General features: G+C 38.9%; 1 protein-coding gene across 2 annotated transcripts; it reads right to left on the reverse strand.

Annotated features, from left to right (window-relative positions):
* Positions 1-156: 156 nt before the first annotated feature.
* On the reverse strand, positions 157-16,912 carry ift70 (intraflagellar transport 70). 2 transcript variants are annotated; one of them, XM_033644842.2, is made up of 20 exons: positions 16,734-16,912; positions 16,203-16,268; positions 15,039-15,248; positions 14,375-14,431; positions 14,055-14,190; positions 13,587-13,691; positions 13,247-13,375; positions 11,602-11,651; positions 10,870-11,022; positions 8,971-9,036; positions 8,726-8,779; positions 7,834-7,899; positions 7,403-7,479; positions 6,581-6,788; positions 6,320-6,367; positions 5,932-6,003; positions 5,266-5,369; positions 4,313-4,391; positions 3,469-3,598; positions 157-1,758 (listed from the first exon to the last, which is right to left on the reverse strand). In XM_033644842.2, exons 1-20 carry the CDS (start codon positions 16,779-16,781, stop codon positions 1,622-1,624), a joined length of 1,995 nt encoding a protein of 664 aa, XP_033500733.1. In that variant the 5' UTR covers positions 16,782-16,912; the 3' UTR covers positions 157-1,621. The 2 variants fall into 2 exon arrangements, with proteins under 2 accessions (XP_033500733.1, XP_033500734.1); XM_033644843.2 differs by lacking the exon at positions 6,320-6,367.
* Between the last annotated feature and the right edge of the window lie 744 nt (positions 16,913-17,656).

The following is a 17,656-nucleotide window of genomic DNA, read 5'->3' on the forward strand; positions in this document are numbered from 1 at the left end:
TGATTATAATGAGGAAGATGCTTTACTCACTGTATGCTGAATCTGCTTTGCATCTAATTAATTCTAAATGAGATGTCTTTTGAAAGTAGCGATGCTCCAATCCAACAAAAACCATCAGAATATACTCCTCACAAATAACTTGAGCAGCTGAAAGAGTTAACGTGATCTCCAGGCAGCTCATGTTGCTGTCCATGTGGAGCTGGACATGGTTGCAGCTGTTGTCTCCAGATACAGTAATGTAGGCTGTTATTTGGCCTGTGATTCAACAAGCTAGCTAAAGAATTTAACTGTTTTTTTCTAAATGAAATCAGGGTAAGCCAATGGGTCGGACTTAGCTTTTTGACTCACAGCTTTTTAACCAGTTTTGTAAGTTATGGTCAAAGGGATACACAGTGATAGTGTTAACTGTGATGTAATCTCCTGGTTGGTAGTTTTTGACTGAATTTGACATTTCAGGCTGCTCTGTGATCATTCAGAGACAAAAAGTTTGCAGAGGATGGAGACCTGTCCAGAATTTAGGTGGAAAAGACACCTGTTGATTTTGGAGTATGACGAGATGTGATGAATTAAAGGAGAAATATTGTACAGTATCACCTGATTCTTATTCTAGTAATTGTGCATAAAATGGGAACGCTAGTCCCCAAATTCAGACATCAGAAAGGTGTTAGGTATTTCAGATGATGTTTAATGATCTGACAAGCAGTTTGTTTAAAGCATACTGATCTTTAGTAGTGGTTCTTTCAGGGTCTTTTCTGCAGGATCTGTCTGTAAACATGCTTATCAACAGGTTAATATTAGCAACCATTAAAAGCCTGATTGGAGCATCCCTATTTGAAAGGCCAATTAATATTTACTGTAGCCTTAAAGAAAAACTTCACAAGTTTTTTTTTTTTTTTTTGTCCAAAAATAACATTTTTATTTTAAATTAAATTATGTTTTTTCTTCTTACAAACATTTTTTGACTAAATATAAAGCCAAAAGAGAGGGCCAGAAGGCAGCTGCACAACCAGCACTGACCAAGAGGATATATGCATGAACTATGAATGTCTGTAGATGAACTTACTGTACATACAGAATGTTATCATGTATTTCACGTTAGAAGAAAAAACAACCAATAAAAAAGTCTGCTGTATATAAACAAATGTTATTCTCTACAATAGTATATAAATAGTAGTTATTAATGTAAATAATCTCTGATCACATTACTGGCTGTAAGTGTCTGTCAAGTGGAGCTTTTGTCGGAGCAGGAGGCCTTATAACGTGAGAAAGAACACAAGCTGGTTATGTAAGATCTGTTGGAGCCATCATTCTGCCAAAACTGCCCCAGCTCAACTCAACATCAACATACAAGCTTCCCTTGGGATGTGTGTGTGTGTGTGTGTGTGTTGAGACAGAGGAAGGCAGAGTGAGTCCCAAAAGAAAGTCAAGAACTGGAAATAGTTTTGATTCCCAGAGATTTGAAGCATGCACAGCAGGCCTTAATGTGTGCCCAGTGTCTCTTGATTCCAGTCAAGTCCAGTCCATTTTTCTCTATGTCAAAAACATTGACACAGAGAATAATCAGTGATTTTACTGATCTGGTAAAAACCTCACACATAACAGTGACACCTGTGTGATGACATCACTTGTTCCAGCCAATGACCTCGTAGAACAGCGCCTTGAGCAGTCGAGCCTCATAGGTGACGGTGTTCTTGCCAATGTGAATGCGGGTCTCCTCCAGAGGCTGCTCAATGATGGCGGGAACCTCCTTACCGTACGCTACAGGTGAGACAGATTAGTGTTAACTCAAACTAAACAACATATAAAGGTCTGCTAGCATCTACTTAAGGTGGAAACAGAGTCCTGCATTGGGGTGGGTACCCTGACTCGCAAAGGGTGATTTGTGTTTGGTATTTGTGCGGCGGATGATACATGTATTAAAATAATATAAGATACATTTTAATCCTCTGTCTGCTGACTTTGTGTGTCAGCTCTGTCTTCTGTGCCACTTGGATAATGAAAGCTGCATCAATCAGGTGTGTTAGTTAATTGTAAAGATGTGTTGCTCAGTATTATGAGAATTAAAAAAAAATATTACTATTACTACTATATTACTTTAATTTTAAAATATCTTAGTTTCAGGTGTATAAATCTCCCAAAATAATCACTTTTAACGTGCTGCCTAACCAAATAATTTGAACAGCACATGGTTATTGTAGGATTTGTGGTTTCAGTTTGGGCTGCAGATCTTGTGTGGATGGGTTGGGTTGGGTTGCATAACTAATTGGTCAGGTGGGGGCGGGCACGGCATTGCAAGTCACGATGTCTGTTTGGAAGTGGGTATTTAAAACCAGACCAGTGCAGGCCTCTAGGCTGAAATGTTGGTCACACCTTGCATTATAAAAAGGTTTCCTGGGGATTCTGCGGTTCTTAAAGCCTGACACACCAAACCAACGATCAGCCATCAGTCAAAGATTGGCCTTTGGGTGAGCATCTGCCACCCTCATCAGTTGCCCCTCGTAGCCCCGTCACCTTTTTTTGCATGATTCAACATGTTTAACATGCTGAATGTTGAATCAGCTTCAGCACAGTGGAGCTCGTTGGTGAGCTTGCTGAGTTCAGCTTAGCGCATGAGAAGTCATAAAAGAAGTCTCTGCAAATTTAATAAAAATTTAATCTGACCAGAATTTGACCAGATGACCAGATTTTTACATTTATTGCATGGAGGTGGAAACTGTGACCTGCTGGTGGTACAGGAGTAAAATTGATGAAATTAATGCATACTCTGAGAAAATCTGAGCAACATACCTTGGATGGACAAAATTTCAGTACATGCTGCTACGCCTGTCAATGTTGCTGTTCTTATCTTGCACATATGCAGTTTCAGTGATAACAGCGGCAGCTTTACGCCTCAAAATGCTGAGTCATTTCTGAAACAATGGGGCCTGGATTTCAGACAGAAGTAGGCAAAAGCAGATTTTCACTTACACTGTTATATTTGATCAACTGTAGCTAGTTAGCTAATTGAACATTAGCTTCATGAGTGGATGAAAAGGTTGTCTCCATCCGACTTTAGACTTCCAACTGACTTGTTTTAAAAGAGTATCCTTTAAAAGGTAAATAATATGCAAGCTGATGGCCTTGGAAGGTGTGCGTGGTTACTACTATAGGAAGTTAGCTAGTTAGCTGGAAATAGTTACAGTTGCTGAACTATTTAGTTAATGGTCAAATATAACCTGATGGTGACACTAGGGGGAGCTCATGGGATCATGGGCTGCAAAATATGCATTCAAAAACAGAATGATAATAATTTAAAAACTGATGAGTGAAATAAGTTGTATTTAGAATCAGCACATCTATATGTCATTACTCAAAGTACTGATGGTGGAGATAATATCGGTACTGTTACTGCAGCAGTCCAGCATTTTGCAGGTGTGTGTGTGTGTGTGTGTGTGTGTGTGTGTGTGTGTGTGTGTGACTGCTGCTCACCCTCGCAGTGTTCCAGGAACTGGATACACTCCTGTACCACAGCGTCCCTCAGCATGACCATGTGTTTGGACATGTTCTCCAGCAGAGAGAGGAAACAGCGTTTGGCGTAGAACCATGTGTCCGTCCCCAGCTACACACACATCCAGACACACACAGTCTTTAATGTTCCTTGCTGTTGTACAAGAAGTTCTGGGATACATGTATTACAATACTTTAAATGTAAGTATCATTAATGTAAATAAAAGTGTTGCTAATGTTTTGCTTTAGTTGTAGTTATGGTTCGACTTTACAGGATGGTACGTGACAGTGACGTCTTCCTTCTGTTTGAAGGAATCAGAATTCAGACATGATAGTCAGGTTGGGAGAAGCTGGCGTGACTGTGTGGCTGCCAGGCTTCAAATTCCTGAACTCAGCTCTGCTTTTACCATGAATGTGACTGTGTGGTGGTGATTGTTGTGAGGATGAGAGGGGGAAACACTCAGGATGACGGCTTGTGTTCTCAGCTGGAGCTTAGTGGACTCAGCTGCAGCCAGAGTCCGGTGTTGTAACTGGATAAGATCAAAAGGTCCCAAAAAGAGCAGCTCAGCCTCAGAGAAGACCCTCAGCGAGAATCCTGGAGGGCCCAGGTTTATATTTTTGGTTCAAAACTTAATGCCTGTCTTTCAAATGTGACATTTTAATAATAAACACTCTCATAGTTATGTTTATGATCCACTGTCCATCATTGAGCCTGTGAAACAGTGAAAAGATGCCTGCTGCCATTTAAATATGCTTTGAATGTAACCTGTCATTTAAGCATTGCTACAAACTATCAGAAAACCCGGAGAACTAATAAATGGCTGACCTTTTTATTGTACGGCTCCAGGCTCTTGATGACACGAGAGATGCCAAAGTCGTAGTTCCCCTTGGCACAGTACAGTGTCCTGAAAGAAAACAAAACTTCAGACAAAGCAGTGATAAGAGGTAATTTTAATCAACATCTATTTCCTTTTTCTGTCTGCATGGTTGAGCCTGGAGATCCATTCTTGACTTTGGAAAAGATACAGAATATGTGAATATATACTCTAAACTCAAGTTTCTTCCTTCTTCTTATTCATCGAATAGAACTTGCTTATGTGTCACATGACCTGACTTAGTACCATACTCAGCTCAGTTGATGACACTGAGGCAAGGTGAATTTACTGAAAAAGACTGTGGAATATGGTTGACAGTTGCAGAAAAGGCTAGCAAGTGAACTTTGAGTCACAATATTTTATTACAGATTTGGATAGTTCTTTAAATGTAAGGTGCCTTTTGTTTTTTAATCCCTTTCAATAAGTCTGCTTGTATACATTTAACCTTATTGTCATTCCACCTTAAGTGGGCAAACCCAGTCATGTGATTGGCTGTTTGCTCATTCAGAACAAAGTATCACACAGTTTTAAAAAACATACTGGATTATTTTAATACTAGTTCATGGTTATATTACATATTTTGTATATATTTATTAAAATGACTTTCTACATTAAAGCTTACAGTAAAGATATATAGATGGACAGGTTGATAGTCTTAATTGTTTCAGGGGTAGAATTTGTTTTGAAAGCCAGGACACTAAAAACATATAAGGCATAATATGAACAAGTGGTCCTAAATTCATGAGGTTTCAGGAGCAGAAAAAAATGAGGTGCACAGAGCGATGCAAAATCAGATTATAAAAAGCTTCAGTCAAAACTCTCTGCTACTAAAAAAGTACAAGCAGGCCCTGAGTCAGTTTTCCAGCAGGATTAGTGAAAAGCAGCAGCCACAGCTGGAACTCACCCGATCACCAGGTTGACAATGCAGAGGTGGAAGACCTTCTTTTCGGGGTCGTCGTAGGAGATCTGCTCCTCCTCTTTCTCAATCTTTCTCATTAGCTCTTCAGCCTGTTTAAGGAGGAAACAGAGGAGAGACAAATTCATACCGTGTACTTCAGAAAAAAGTGACAAAAAAAATGACACAAGGCAGAAAAATGTTAATTAACCCTAAAAAAGTTCCCCCCATACAAACACACGAAGCAAAAACATCTACAGGCAACACATGAAAGTTAACTTATTTGCCTTAGCAAAGTTAGCAAAAGTACATGAGTATTATTCAGAACATACTTACAGTAAAGTATTACATGTAAAAGCAGTGCTGAAAAGTCGTATACAGATCCTATATTGAATTAAGTAACAACACACCTTACTAACACTCCATTACAGGTAAGAGCCCTGATTTTAAAATTTAACTTAAGTTAAAGGACAAAATCTTTTAGCAAAATGTACTTAAAGTTTTAAAATTAAAAGTAGTCATTATGCAGAATGGTATTATACTGTATTATATATCATGACAGTGAAAATAAATTTGATGATTTATCATGCTTTTTGCATACATTTATTATATTATCACATACTGTATATGATTATTTAACAACTGAAAACACTGAGCCAACTCTTTGCACAGTACCTCCTCATTCTGGCTGGTCAGGATGTAGGACACACATAGGTTGGCCAGGACCACAGCGCTCACATTCAGGATCTACAGTGAAACACACACACACACACACACACACACACACACACACAGGCACGCACGCACACACACACACACACACACACACACACACACACACTTTGGCTCATTTTGCAAAATATTTCCAGCCAGCACTCGGACCTTTAAAAACCTTTAAACCTTTAAATGACATGAGCACCACTGCAAACAAACAAGTCATATAAAATCCCCACACAAAAGCAGTAACAGCAGAAAATCATCAAAACAGATGTCATGCACACTTGCACAGATGTAAAGACACTGCAGGGGAACCAATACAGAGCTGTTTGGTCTCTAGTTTTACCGAGGGTTTGCACTTGCAGGGACACTCCTGAATGTTACACTGCTCCACCTGGACAGAAAGGCAAACTTTAAACACTTACTCCTGACCTCAGACTGTCAGTGGTGCTGATCAACAACTTTGTATTTGAAGATTTGCTTCAAAATACAATAAAGTGGTAATGCATTTTTCTCAGTAATGAAGCTTGCACTTATACTCTGAATCTCCCTCCACATATTTCTTCATATTCTTCATGATTGTGACCAGCCATCTTGAAACACTCACGTTATCGTAGTGCTTCTTTACGATGGGCTCGTAGAAGCCGATGGCCTCCTTGTACTTGTTCTGCATGAAGAGCACGTGGGCTACATTCAGCTTCCATGTGTCGTCCTCATTACAGACCTCCACCGACTTGCGGAAAATCTTCTCCACCATCTGAAAGTTCTCCCTGTTCCAGTAGATCTTGGCTTGAGCCATCAGGACCACAATGTACCTGCGACCGGGTCAATTAAATGATGAATATGCTTTTGTATTTCTCCAAGACAATTCTTTGCTGTAATTTAACTAACTGGACTGATGCCTTTGGTTAAAATTGTGAAGCATAATATGTAGAGTATTGGTGTCCTGTGATCTAAATGATATGTCAAAGGTTTCTTTTTTAAGCTCCAAACAACACATTTCTTCTTGTTATTGTTACTTCTTGCATTGCCTGAACATTGGTATATGAATAATTCAAGATTCAAAGATTTCATATGTCACTGGCTTATACAACATGTGCAGTGAAATACAGGGTGGCATGCTCTGGCAGCTGTGCTAAAAAGGCAAGTGTCAAATAACAATAATTAGAGCAAAAGAAAGAACTAAGGGTTGGATATCTACATAAATATATGATTTATAGGTATTAAAATGGTTCAGGCGTATAGGTAGGCTGTGCAATTTCTCATGTGTCATGTTAAAATATTTAAAAATGTTAAAATATTGGTGCAAGATATCAGCAATCAGACTCCTATTTTTCCATCTGTTTAGAATGCATTCAAAATACCTTACTTCCCACATCTCAGCACTGTGTGTTTAAGTGTGTATGTGTGTGTGTGTGTGTCCCCTCACTTCTCCTGCATCAAGTCGTAGTCCTGCAGAGCTTTCTTCTGCACTTCATCGTCTCGAGCCAACCTGGCCTCCTGCACCTTGGGGAAGACGGACACAAACAACAGTCAGCCAAAACTCCCTGAGCTTCTTTACATCAAAATCTATACTTTCTTTATAATTACAAGTTACAACGTATTGGGAAAAATCCCTGAAAGGCCAACTTTTAACTGTAAAATATGGCTGTAACTCAGCAAAGTGTTTCATTATGATTTGTCTGGAATGGCTCAACAGACAGATAAAACTACATCAGCAGGTGTTTGTATGTCTAATATGTATTATCTGCAAATTAAATATAGATATAGATATAAAAATAAACATACCTACAGTACAATATATAACAAATAAAAAATAAATATAGAAAGAACATAAAGAAGAAGGCAGAGGCAAACAACCTGCTTGGCCAGTTTTCGTAACTGCTCTGTCAGTTTGGCGTTCATCTCATCAAACTTCCTAAAAGCCTGTGAAACAAACAGACAGTAAATTAATTTCAATAATTTAAAATTAATCAAAATTACAAAGTCAGCACAGATAGTTTTGTGCACTTCCATCGAGTGTCAGTGGGTCAGAAGCTGGATACAAAGACAATGCAATAAAAACATGAAGTACCTGCATCCTGAGAATTAAAGCTCCTCTGTAATTATTTGGTTACTTTGACCAGCTTACTCAAAATGACCCATAGAAACTTCAAATCTCATTTTGCAGGTTCCTTCCAAAACTTTTATTCCATCCCAAGTGGTTCAAACATGTTTGACCAAATGAAACTGATAATGTTTGAAGTGTGAAAGTGTGATGTCCACACGTTTCAAAATTCGAATAAATTCAAGTCCCTGCTTTCAGGAACCACCAAAGTGCAATGTTTTATGCAACTTAAACTGGCTCATTAGTTTTAAAAAATATTTATCCCTGGGACCAATGGACATTCTCTTAGCTACAGTATATACACCAACTGTTCAACCATTTTGGGGCAACTGTACAAGCTGTTAACACAAAAGTGACATATTTTCACCTTATAAAAGTTGTTATGGTGAATTTATGAGCAAACCCTTGCCTGTTTAAACCAGCTTTATGATCGTTTCCTGACAACAGCGGAGTACTACTGTAAAAGAGTTCTGAGACTGAATCATGCAGTAAATGTGTAAAAAACAAACCATTGAGCTGAAAGATGCTAAAACACTGAGGAGAAATGCAGGGTTGATGATACTCCTCTGGGAGTTTGTAACTACTAATACATTACACACAGTCATTTAATCCATTGCAGCTTGATGATAAAATGTTTTTCAATACCTCCTCTGGTGCTGTCTGGCAGGTCAACAAGGCATCAAGAAACTCATACATGTACTGAAAAGGACAAACACACAATTAATATGGATCCTGTCATGAGAAACCTGTCATGATTATTTAGTCAAGGGACATTTTGCATTTTTATATTTGTGTAGGCAAACAGACACACAAAAATAGGGCTCCTGAAGTGTGAATTAGGACCTGGTGTGATTGTTAATAAAAACATATGAATCAGTCCAGTAACTTACTGGCGAGAGGAACTTGTAGGTGAGATGGGCGTTCTCTGCCAGGACATCAGCTGCCAGGTCAAAGTACTGACAGAGAGAGAGAGAAAGAGAGAAAGATCCAGCAGAGACATTAATACCATTTTAATGAAAGACCCACACCTCTCTGTGTGTTTGGACCCCTTTCCAATAAGACTCACACCACATGATGCCAAATCCTTTTCAAAACACTGCTACTCCCTGCATGGACTCTCACTGGTACCGTATGGTGGAAAATGCTGACACAGTCACGTCTTAGTGTAACAGAGGGGTGTCATGTTTTTGAACAATAATTCTCTGTATAATGAAGACAGCTCCACAGGATGGAAACTTTCATGAAGAGCTGTTCAATCTAATATCATTCAGTATAACAAGCCTGGTATGACCAAGGTTATCATACGCAGTTGTTTGCTTTATCTAGCTGCCAAAACTATTTAGAGGGAAACTTTTAATTTACTCAGGGAAAATAAACATTCACAAACAAATCATTCTCTCTCAGGTGTTTCTTTTGCTGTAGAACTGCATATTGATGTATTGTAATTCTGCATGTCCTTAACAAGAATGTCAGCAGCTGTTGGAAGCTATTTATGCATCAGTATATAACGGCTGTCTTGTGTTCAGTGAGCTGCGGTCCGATGTGAGTCGGCCTTGCGTTGAAAGGAGAATTACACGAAGCGATCAGACCACAAAAAACAAAGTCAGGAGGACAGGAGGAATCTGTATTTCCAGACCGGACAGTTCAAAGTGTGTTAATCCTGTGTTTTAGATGAATGTGAGGAATTATGTGTTACACTCCTCTGGAGTCAGAATAAAAACATTTTCACTGACAGAGAGGCCCTGTCTACACACATACAGATATCTCTGAAAATGGATAACTTCCTCTACATTTTGGCCTCTCAGTCACGCATGAAGTTCTAAGTCACTAAAACGCAACTTTTTGGAAGCACCTTCTAAGGTGCAGATTTTTCAAAACTCAGGTTACTGTGTGTCTATGTGAACATCTAAAACAAAGCATTTGGGTAACAGTGCCAGAAACTACAACAAACAATGGCAGTCTACCAGTTGGTTTACATTTTATTAGCACTGCTTGGTCTAATGACTACTTTACATCTTCATCTAGTAATGCTGCACCACTTCATGGACAGACGGAGGCGTTTGCTACACCCAGTGTTATTTGGTCTGCCTCAGTGTTTGTGGTTTAAAGTTAACCACAAATGACAGTTTTGGATCAGGGTGGTCAAACCAGCAGATAGTGGGACAATTTTTAGAGTGGGATTGTTGTCGATGAGGAGAAAACTTTGCATGTCAAGAGCATTATATGTATCTTTGAATGAGCTCCTTTGTCCATATATCCAAAGGGGAATCAACAGAGATGAGAGGTATTTTGGACAAGGTAGACCATACACTTTACTACCTTTGCAACAAGAAGAGACCATGGACGACAACTAACACCTATGAGCTTTTATAGTCGTATTTAAGTTGTAGTGTTGATTGAGATATTTAATAAAACAAAGGCTGTGTGGACAGAATTCTTATTCAAAATGGAGGGGGAAAACACCATATTAAAAAATATCTGTATAAGTGTAGACAGGGCCTGAAAGCAGAGATGTTTGGCTGGATCATGGTCAGTAATGGACCATTTGACAGATAAAGTTACTTTGTGTGAATGTGGATGTTTTTCAGTCCCAAAATATAGTGTGGAATTAGTTGTGTCACAAACTTTGGGGGAAAAATACACACTTTTGTCAAACTGCCACAGGCTGGATGTGAAAGTTCTTTGTAAGTCCAGCCGTCCTTAAGCAGGTAACGATTCCTTTCTCTAGAACAATTAAAGCCACAGTTGATTCAGTGTGGGACCTTTCTGCAGGTCACCCTGTTGCGTACCTCATGTTTGCAGTAGAGCAGAAGCAGGTTTCCAAACGTGACTGGGGGGAAGGAGGGCTGCTGCAGCAGGAAGGCCAGCTTCTCAAAACCCTCTGATGGCTTTGTGTCCATGTTCACCAGAGCCTGGTTGTGGAGCGTCACTGGGTCCAGCTCCTGCCAAAACATGCACATCACAGCATACAGTATGACACACTATGTTTCATGCCTCTGTAAAAGCATTCTCTTTATACACTTTACAAACTATTAGGTGAAAACATTTGGGATTTTTCAGTGAATGACCCTCAAACATGATTCTGCAGTCTGTTTAGAAGCATAGAAACTGTGACAACTTTAGAAGGTATTAAATTCCACTAGGAGGCACTAATTGTACACTTTTCCAACTTTCAACTCAGGTTGAAAAGTGTCATGACTCAGTGGCAGTTACACACTGGACCAAGGACAGTGCCCCATCTGCACATTAATTTTAATGAAGCAGTTTCAAGACGATAAAACTATCATAATCACCTCCATGTAAGCCTTCACACCTATGTCTCTATCCTAATATTCTATTAATCTCTGTTATCTCCAGGCTGTTAGCAGGGCAGGTCCAGGCAGCACTAATTCAGATTATATCAGAACAATCACACCTAACCAAGGGGTGTAGAGAATCCAGCTGCATGCATGCATGCACACACACACACACACACACACACACACACACACACACACACACACACACACACACACACACACCTCCTCTGATCTGGGCGGCATGTCTGTCAAAGCCTCCTGAGCTCCTTTCACTGCAAGGAAATACACAAAACAAAACAAAAAAGAAAGTGGTTAGCTTTATTCTATATCAGTGTTTCTCCTACACATGTCTTTGGGCAATGAACAAATTATGTAAACTTAATTCAAAGAAACTCAAATAATCAACACTTAAAGGTGCCCTGTGAAGTTTTCCTTTAAACAAAAAAAAGTTTCAGTGTTTTCCACCACAGTGCACCGTGTGTATGATTCCTGAGGCCTAACAAATGTTTTGAAAACATTTCCTTACCAATAAAACCATTTTTATGAAAATCTAAAATCCTGTATTGTTTTCACTAGGGCTGCAGTTATAGATTATTTAAGTAATCAAGTATTTTACTAATTAATCCATCAATTAATTGAGTTATCGGATACAAAATACTTTTGTTTGAATGAATAATTGGTTTCCTTTTCAGAAGAATCAACATTTCGATTGTTTAAATTGCATACAATAATTAGGCTCCAACTCCCTCTTACACCATCTGATTGCATTTTGGGGTATTTTATGTATCACTGTGAGGAGGGTAGGTGTGTGTTTGTGTGTGCATTTTTGTTTGTGTGATTATCATAATAACATGAATGAAGCTCGGGATGTTACAAATTGACTGTAGCATTTTATTGTCTGTGGCTGTATCCCTAAGTTGGCTAAGTTTGCTCGAGAAATCAAAATGCTGCAGTCAATTTGTTAAAGCCTATCTAGCCAGCATATTAACATTCTTAAAAGAGACACTTTGTCGCTTTTCAACAAGCTTGGTGTCATCGCAGTGTGTGCAGATGAATGGTGTTTCCCTCAGTACTGCCCTGAGCTCCCTGCTCATCTGCTGGCAGGGGTCCCCGGGCAGACTTTCACTGGCAGAAGAGCAGGGTAGCTCCAGGTGCTGGCAGACCAGAGGAATGCTGAACGTTGTTAATTTGCATTTAATGTTAGTCTACATTGCAACATGTGAAACACAGTGTGCTCTATGTAGTGATGTGGATTCAAAAATGATATTCAATGATCGAGCTACTCAAGTTTCTTGAGGAGTTGTTTCAGCTCTAGTTTATACCAATATGTACCAGTTTGCAGTCCTCCTCATCTTGTAAAAACACTGCTTTATGGTGCTACTAGTGGTCAAAAACTTATTGTAACTTAGAATGAGCCATTATATCTACAAACAGAGTAGGCCCTCTTCCAGAGTCCGCCATGCTGCTCTACAGTAGCCCAGAAAGAACAAATCAAACACTGGCTCTAGACAAGACTATTCACATTTTTGCATCAGACACTGCAGTTCTCCTACACGCTTGGCACAAAGGAGAAGTTTCTGTTCTGCCAATAAATTCCTGCACACTAGACCTTTAAGTCACAAGGCAATTAAAAAGATGTAGACTGGCTGAAGGTTAAATCACTGTTGTGTTGTATTATTTATGGAGATGCAGTCAAAGAATTAATTCTCTGTGAATGCCCCAAGTTATGACTTTAACTGGCGTGTTTTTGTTTTTTTTTATAGCTATGTTATTTTGTGAATATGAAGCACTCTCATCTCTCCCTCCAACCTTCTACTTGTATGTATATCACATGTTAAGTTATAAAGTCAGTGAGTGAGGTTCATACAGTTCTTTAGCTGGTATTCAATGGCAGCTTTGAGGTTGAAGGCTTCAATCAGGGCTGTCTGATGCAGCACCAGTGTGTTGCCCACACTGTGGACGTCAATGCCCTCTGTCGTCATCCCGACACTCAGCTCTGGTGCACAGAAACACAAAGTAAGGTCATCAAATGATGTAACTAGACTCATTTAACTTAAGTCAAAATTTAAAAAGATCGAACAAGTGCATTGTTAAAAAATTACATTAAAAATGTCACTCTGACACTCTAACTCCTGTAACGAGGAATGAGTCTGTTTGTTGAATTATCATAGATGAGAAGATTACAGTTCCAATGTGAATGGTTTTACCTGGATGTTCTCTGATGCCTCGCTCAATGATCTCCCCAATGTATTTGAGGGCCTGAGCATAGTTCTTCAGGCTGTAGTAACATAGGGCGATGTTGTAGGACAATGCTGAGAGAGAGGAGTGGCAGAAAGACAGAGATGACAAGATGAACTTAAACGGTGCCTGTAGGGATGATTTTTGACCAAATGTCGATCTGATAGCCTACCAAATTTTTTCTTAAAATTTGTGATGCTCTGATTAACGACTGCAAAGCGAACATATGATGTCATGATCAATCAATCACTGGCGCTTCAACTTAATGAGATCCCAAAGCATTTTATCTTGTGATCAGTCTAGTGACCTTTGTTGGGTGATGTGACACGTCAGCTCTTTTTCTCTGTTAAAGGTCATGTCAACATACATAAAAATGTGCAGTATTGTGTAGCAACAGCCACTGAAGGTGTATTCATGTGTGTGTCTTTGATTACTACCTGGCACATATCCCAGCACTTGCATGGCAGACATAAGCTTCTTGCAGGCCTCCTCATACTTGCCGTCTTGGTAAAGCAAACAGCCCATATTGTAGACGTAGTCTGGGTCTTCCTGGGGCAGCTGCTCCAGCAGTGACTGTACACACACACACACACACACACACACACACACACACACGTACACAGAGTTAGTGCAGTTGGTAGAAAATTAATGGATGTGCATATTTGGCTGCAGATAATAATGATTCAAACTGCCACCGCACTGAATGGAAATGGTATAATTTGTATGCATTAACAGATAATGCTAGAGAGCTCGTCACCTTGGCAGCAGAGTAATCTTCCTCGCAATATTTGATACAGGCTTGAAGCTTCACCATCTGTGCCAGAGAGAGAGAGGGGATAAACCAAAGGTAAAGGTAAATTGCTGGTTTGACTTTGGGGCAAATAATTACGCAATAGCATGAACTACAGACTCTGATCCAGGCATCCATAATTCATTTTCATCAGCTGGAACCTGTTTTTCCACAATAAATTCACACATACTCTGTGGGAATTACATGATGTTCCTACTTGATCTCTCATATCACTACCATGAACTTGAATTCAATTTGAAGGCAGCATTATTTTGGCTTTCTGGTGAAACAATGTGTTCCCTGTTGATGAGCTATACACATTTTTGTTTATTTCATTAGTTGTGCATTTGTGGCCCATAAGCATTTGTTAGAGCACTCCTGTTGAACAACAGCTCCCAGTGATGAAGCCCATGTAAATGTAACAGATGGAGGGAACAGAGTGAAAAATTCCAATGTAAATAAGGTGGAGTCGTTGTTAAATCCAAAACAGGAAGCAGTGATTAAACACCTCAACCCAAACAGAAAATAATGCAGTGAGTCTTAGTGGAGCTGCTGAAAAGTTGGCCTTTTGGCAATACAAGGTTTTCACCTCATCCTGTTTTTTGAGCCTGGCAGTGTGTACGTGCTGTACCTTGATGTGACTGCTGGGGTTGTCGAGCACGAAGGAAGCCTTCAACGCCTCAGGATAAGCACCAGCTTTGTAAAGCGACTGGGCATAGTACACCTTGTACTCCTCCACCTCTGGATGCAGCTGGGTGAGCTGCTCATAGCACTCCGCAGAGTTGGTGAAGTCCTGGATGTGATAGTAGCAGTAACCCAGCAGAGACAGCGCTGCCCTGGACTGTGACAATTAACAGACAGAGTGAGCTAAACTGACAGTCGTCTGTAGTGTTTGTAACATGAGGCTGTGTGGATAAACAAAAACACACCATCTGAGCCATTCACAAAGCATCTACAACAACAATAAAATATTAAATGGAATGTCTGTCAAGTATTATAGCATAAAATGTACTTTTAAAAACTGTTTGTTTTTTTTAAATAAATATAAATCATAAATAATCGATTTATATAAATGAGCATAACCTGTATTTTTTAAAATCATGCAATAGATTTTACATTAAAGACTAAATCACATCATTGCCATTAGGGCTACAAATAAATTATGATTTTTATTATTGATTCATTTGGCAATTAGTTCTTTGTTTAATAAATAGCTTTGTCTATTATATGTGAGAAAATACACTGTAGTAACAATTTTCTTGAGGCCCACTGCAATGTCTTTAAGTGTCTTAGTTTGTCCATCCTATGGTACCAAAGCCCCACAATCATTTTCATTATCGATTAATCTGTCAATTATTTTCTCAATTGATTGATTATTTGTTATGTCGATAAAAAAGCTAGTACAAGTAAATATTTGGCATTTTTGCTTAAAAATTACTCCAAGAGATATTTAAATAGTAAACAACATTTTTTTTATTGATCAATTAATATATTACTCATTTTGGCTTTATTTGCAATGAAATAAAGCAGAAAAATCAGCGAATCCTTGCATTTGTAAACCTGCCAGTGAATTTGGGGATTTGCTTTGAAAAGTGACTTAAACAATTGATTGATCATCAGAAATTTGAAGCTTAATTTTCTGTCGACTAAGTAATTGTTTCGATTTAAGGTAACGTTAATTCAGTTACATTATAGGCTCAATACTTGTAATAACAGACTTATAAAAGACCTGCAGACATCCTGAAAGATATATCCTACCGTTACACGTGTTTCACACACTGTTTCAAACACTTACCTTCGTGTGTTTTTGAAGTTGGCCGTTCAGGGTATGAATTGCCTCCACATACTGGCCGTCTTTAATCTAAAAGACAGAAAATGAACTGTGATATGATGATAGTTAATACAGCATTCCCAATAACTATTGTTCACATTGGCGTAATCTAGCAGGGAAACTGCTGCTGATACAATCTGTTTAAAATGACGTTATGTGGAGTCTAACGTTAACTTTAGTTCACCATTTCATAACGTTACGCTGAACTACAGTTAAGAGATTATTTTGTGACGCAGTACCGATAACGTACAATAATACAGCAAAAGTTTAACTTTTAATGTGTATTTCGTACTTGTTGTATTAAATGTATGCTGAATTTACATGCAGTCAATCGCAATTCCGAGGGTGTTATATATCGAGTGCGTGCTTTTCAATAAACTAAACTAATAAACACTAAATTGAACGACTTTTGACTGGAGTTTCGGCCTGAGCTAACGCCGCTAGCTGACCAGTAAGATAAGAGGCTAACCTCTACCAAAAGGACAATATTCTCACCAGTTTGTAGATTGTAGACGTGTACTCTCCGTCTTTTATAGTTGTCATGGCTTCACACGACTAGTTTTAACGACAACAAATCACTTGTAACGTGGTGTGTTTCCAAAATCTGAAATAAACCATCTGGCTAGCTTCTGTTTGGTGGACGGATGGAGCGCATAGGAGCTGTTACTAAGCAACCGGACAGACCGGAAGTAGTACATTTGACAGACGTGTTTGAAAACCAATCGTATAGAAGAAACAAGTCCCGTCCTCCAACCTTCCATTTTTTCCCTCCCAAACCTTTATTTAACTGTTGAGCACTGCCACACACTGTAACTTTATGTAAAATCCACGTTTTCCGTTAAATGTCATGTATGTAAATTATTTTCATAAGTTTATGCAAGTCAGTGTTATTTCTTTAGTTGAGCAGTTTTTATTATTAATATCATACTATTAATATTTGTTTTTATTTTATTTAAAAGGACAAGTAGCTAGGTCAAGAGCAACCTGTGTAAATCTCAAAGATGCATCTCAACCTTAATTCAGTATTCACCCTGAAACCTGGGGTGAATCCCCACAAATGTGTAGCAACCCTGTGAATTTGCACTTTAAAGGAAAAGTTCAGGTCCTTCTTAGGCTATCTGAGGGTGAAAAAATAAATAAAAGATAGGGACACCAGCTGCATGCAGTTAGCCACCAGGGTGTAGGCAGTCTATATGGCACTGCTGCATCATGTTTTCTTCACTGGAAGGGCCACTAGAAGACACTTCTTGCACACTGGGTCACCACAGAGAGAATCTTATCACGTTTTATCTACCAACAGGGTCTCCAAGAAGGCTGCTTTTAAAAAAAACACAGGCCTGTATTGTTTTAGTACATTGTAAGACCTTTTACCTATTAAAAACAAAATAAAACATGGCTTTAACACTATCTGATTCTTG

The sequence above is a fragment of the Epinephelus lanceolatus genome, chromosome 18 (assembly GCF_041903045.1).
Source record: "Epinephelus lanceolatus isolate andai-2023 chromosome 18, ASM4190304v1, whole genome shotgun sequence".
NCBI lineage: Eukaryota > Metazoa > Chordata > Actinopteri > Perciformes > Serranidae > Epinephelus > Epinephelus lanceolatus.

What these genes read in the sequence shown, in the direction of transcription:
- ift70 (XM_033644842.2), bottom strand. Translation starts at nt 16,781, where the DNA reads ATGACAACTATAAAAGACGGAGAGTACACGTCTACAATCTACAAACTG. An exon ending in TACGAAAACTGGCCAAGCAG is followed by an intron (nt 7,480 to 7,833) that starts GTTGTTTGCCTC and finishes GTCTTCCCCAAG; the next exon opens with GTGCAGGAGGCCAGGTTGGC. An exon ending in TAAAGAAGCACTACGATAAC is followed by an intron (nt 6,368 to 6,580) that starts GTGAGTGTTTCA and finishes CTTTCTGTCCAG; the next exon opens with GTGGAGCAGTGTAACATTCA.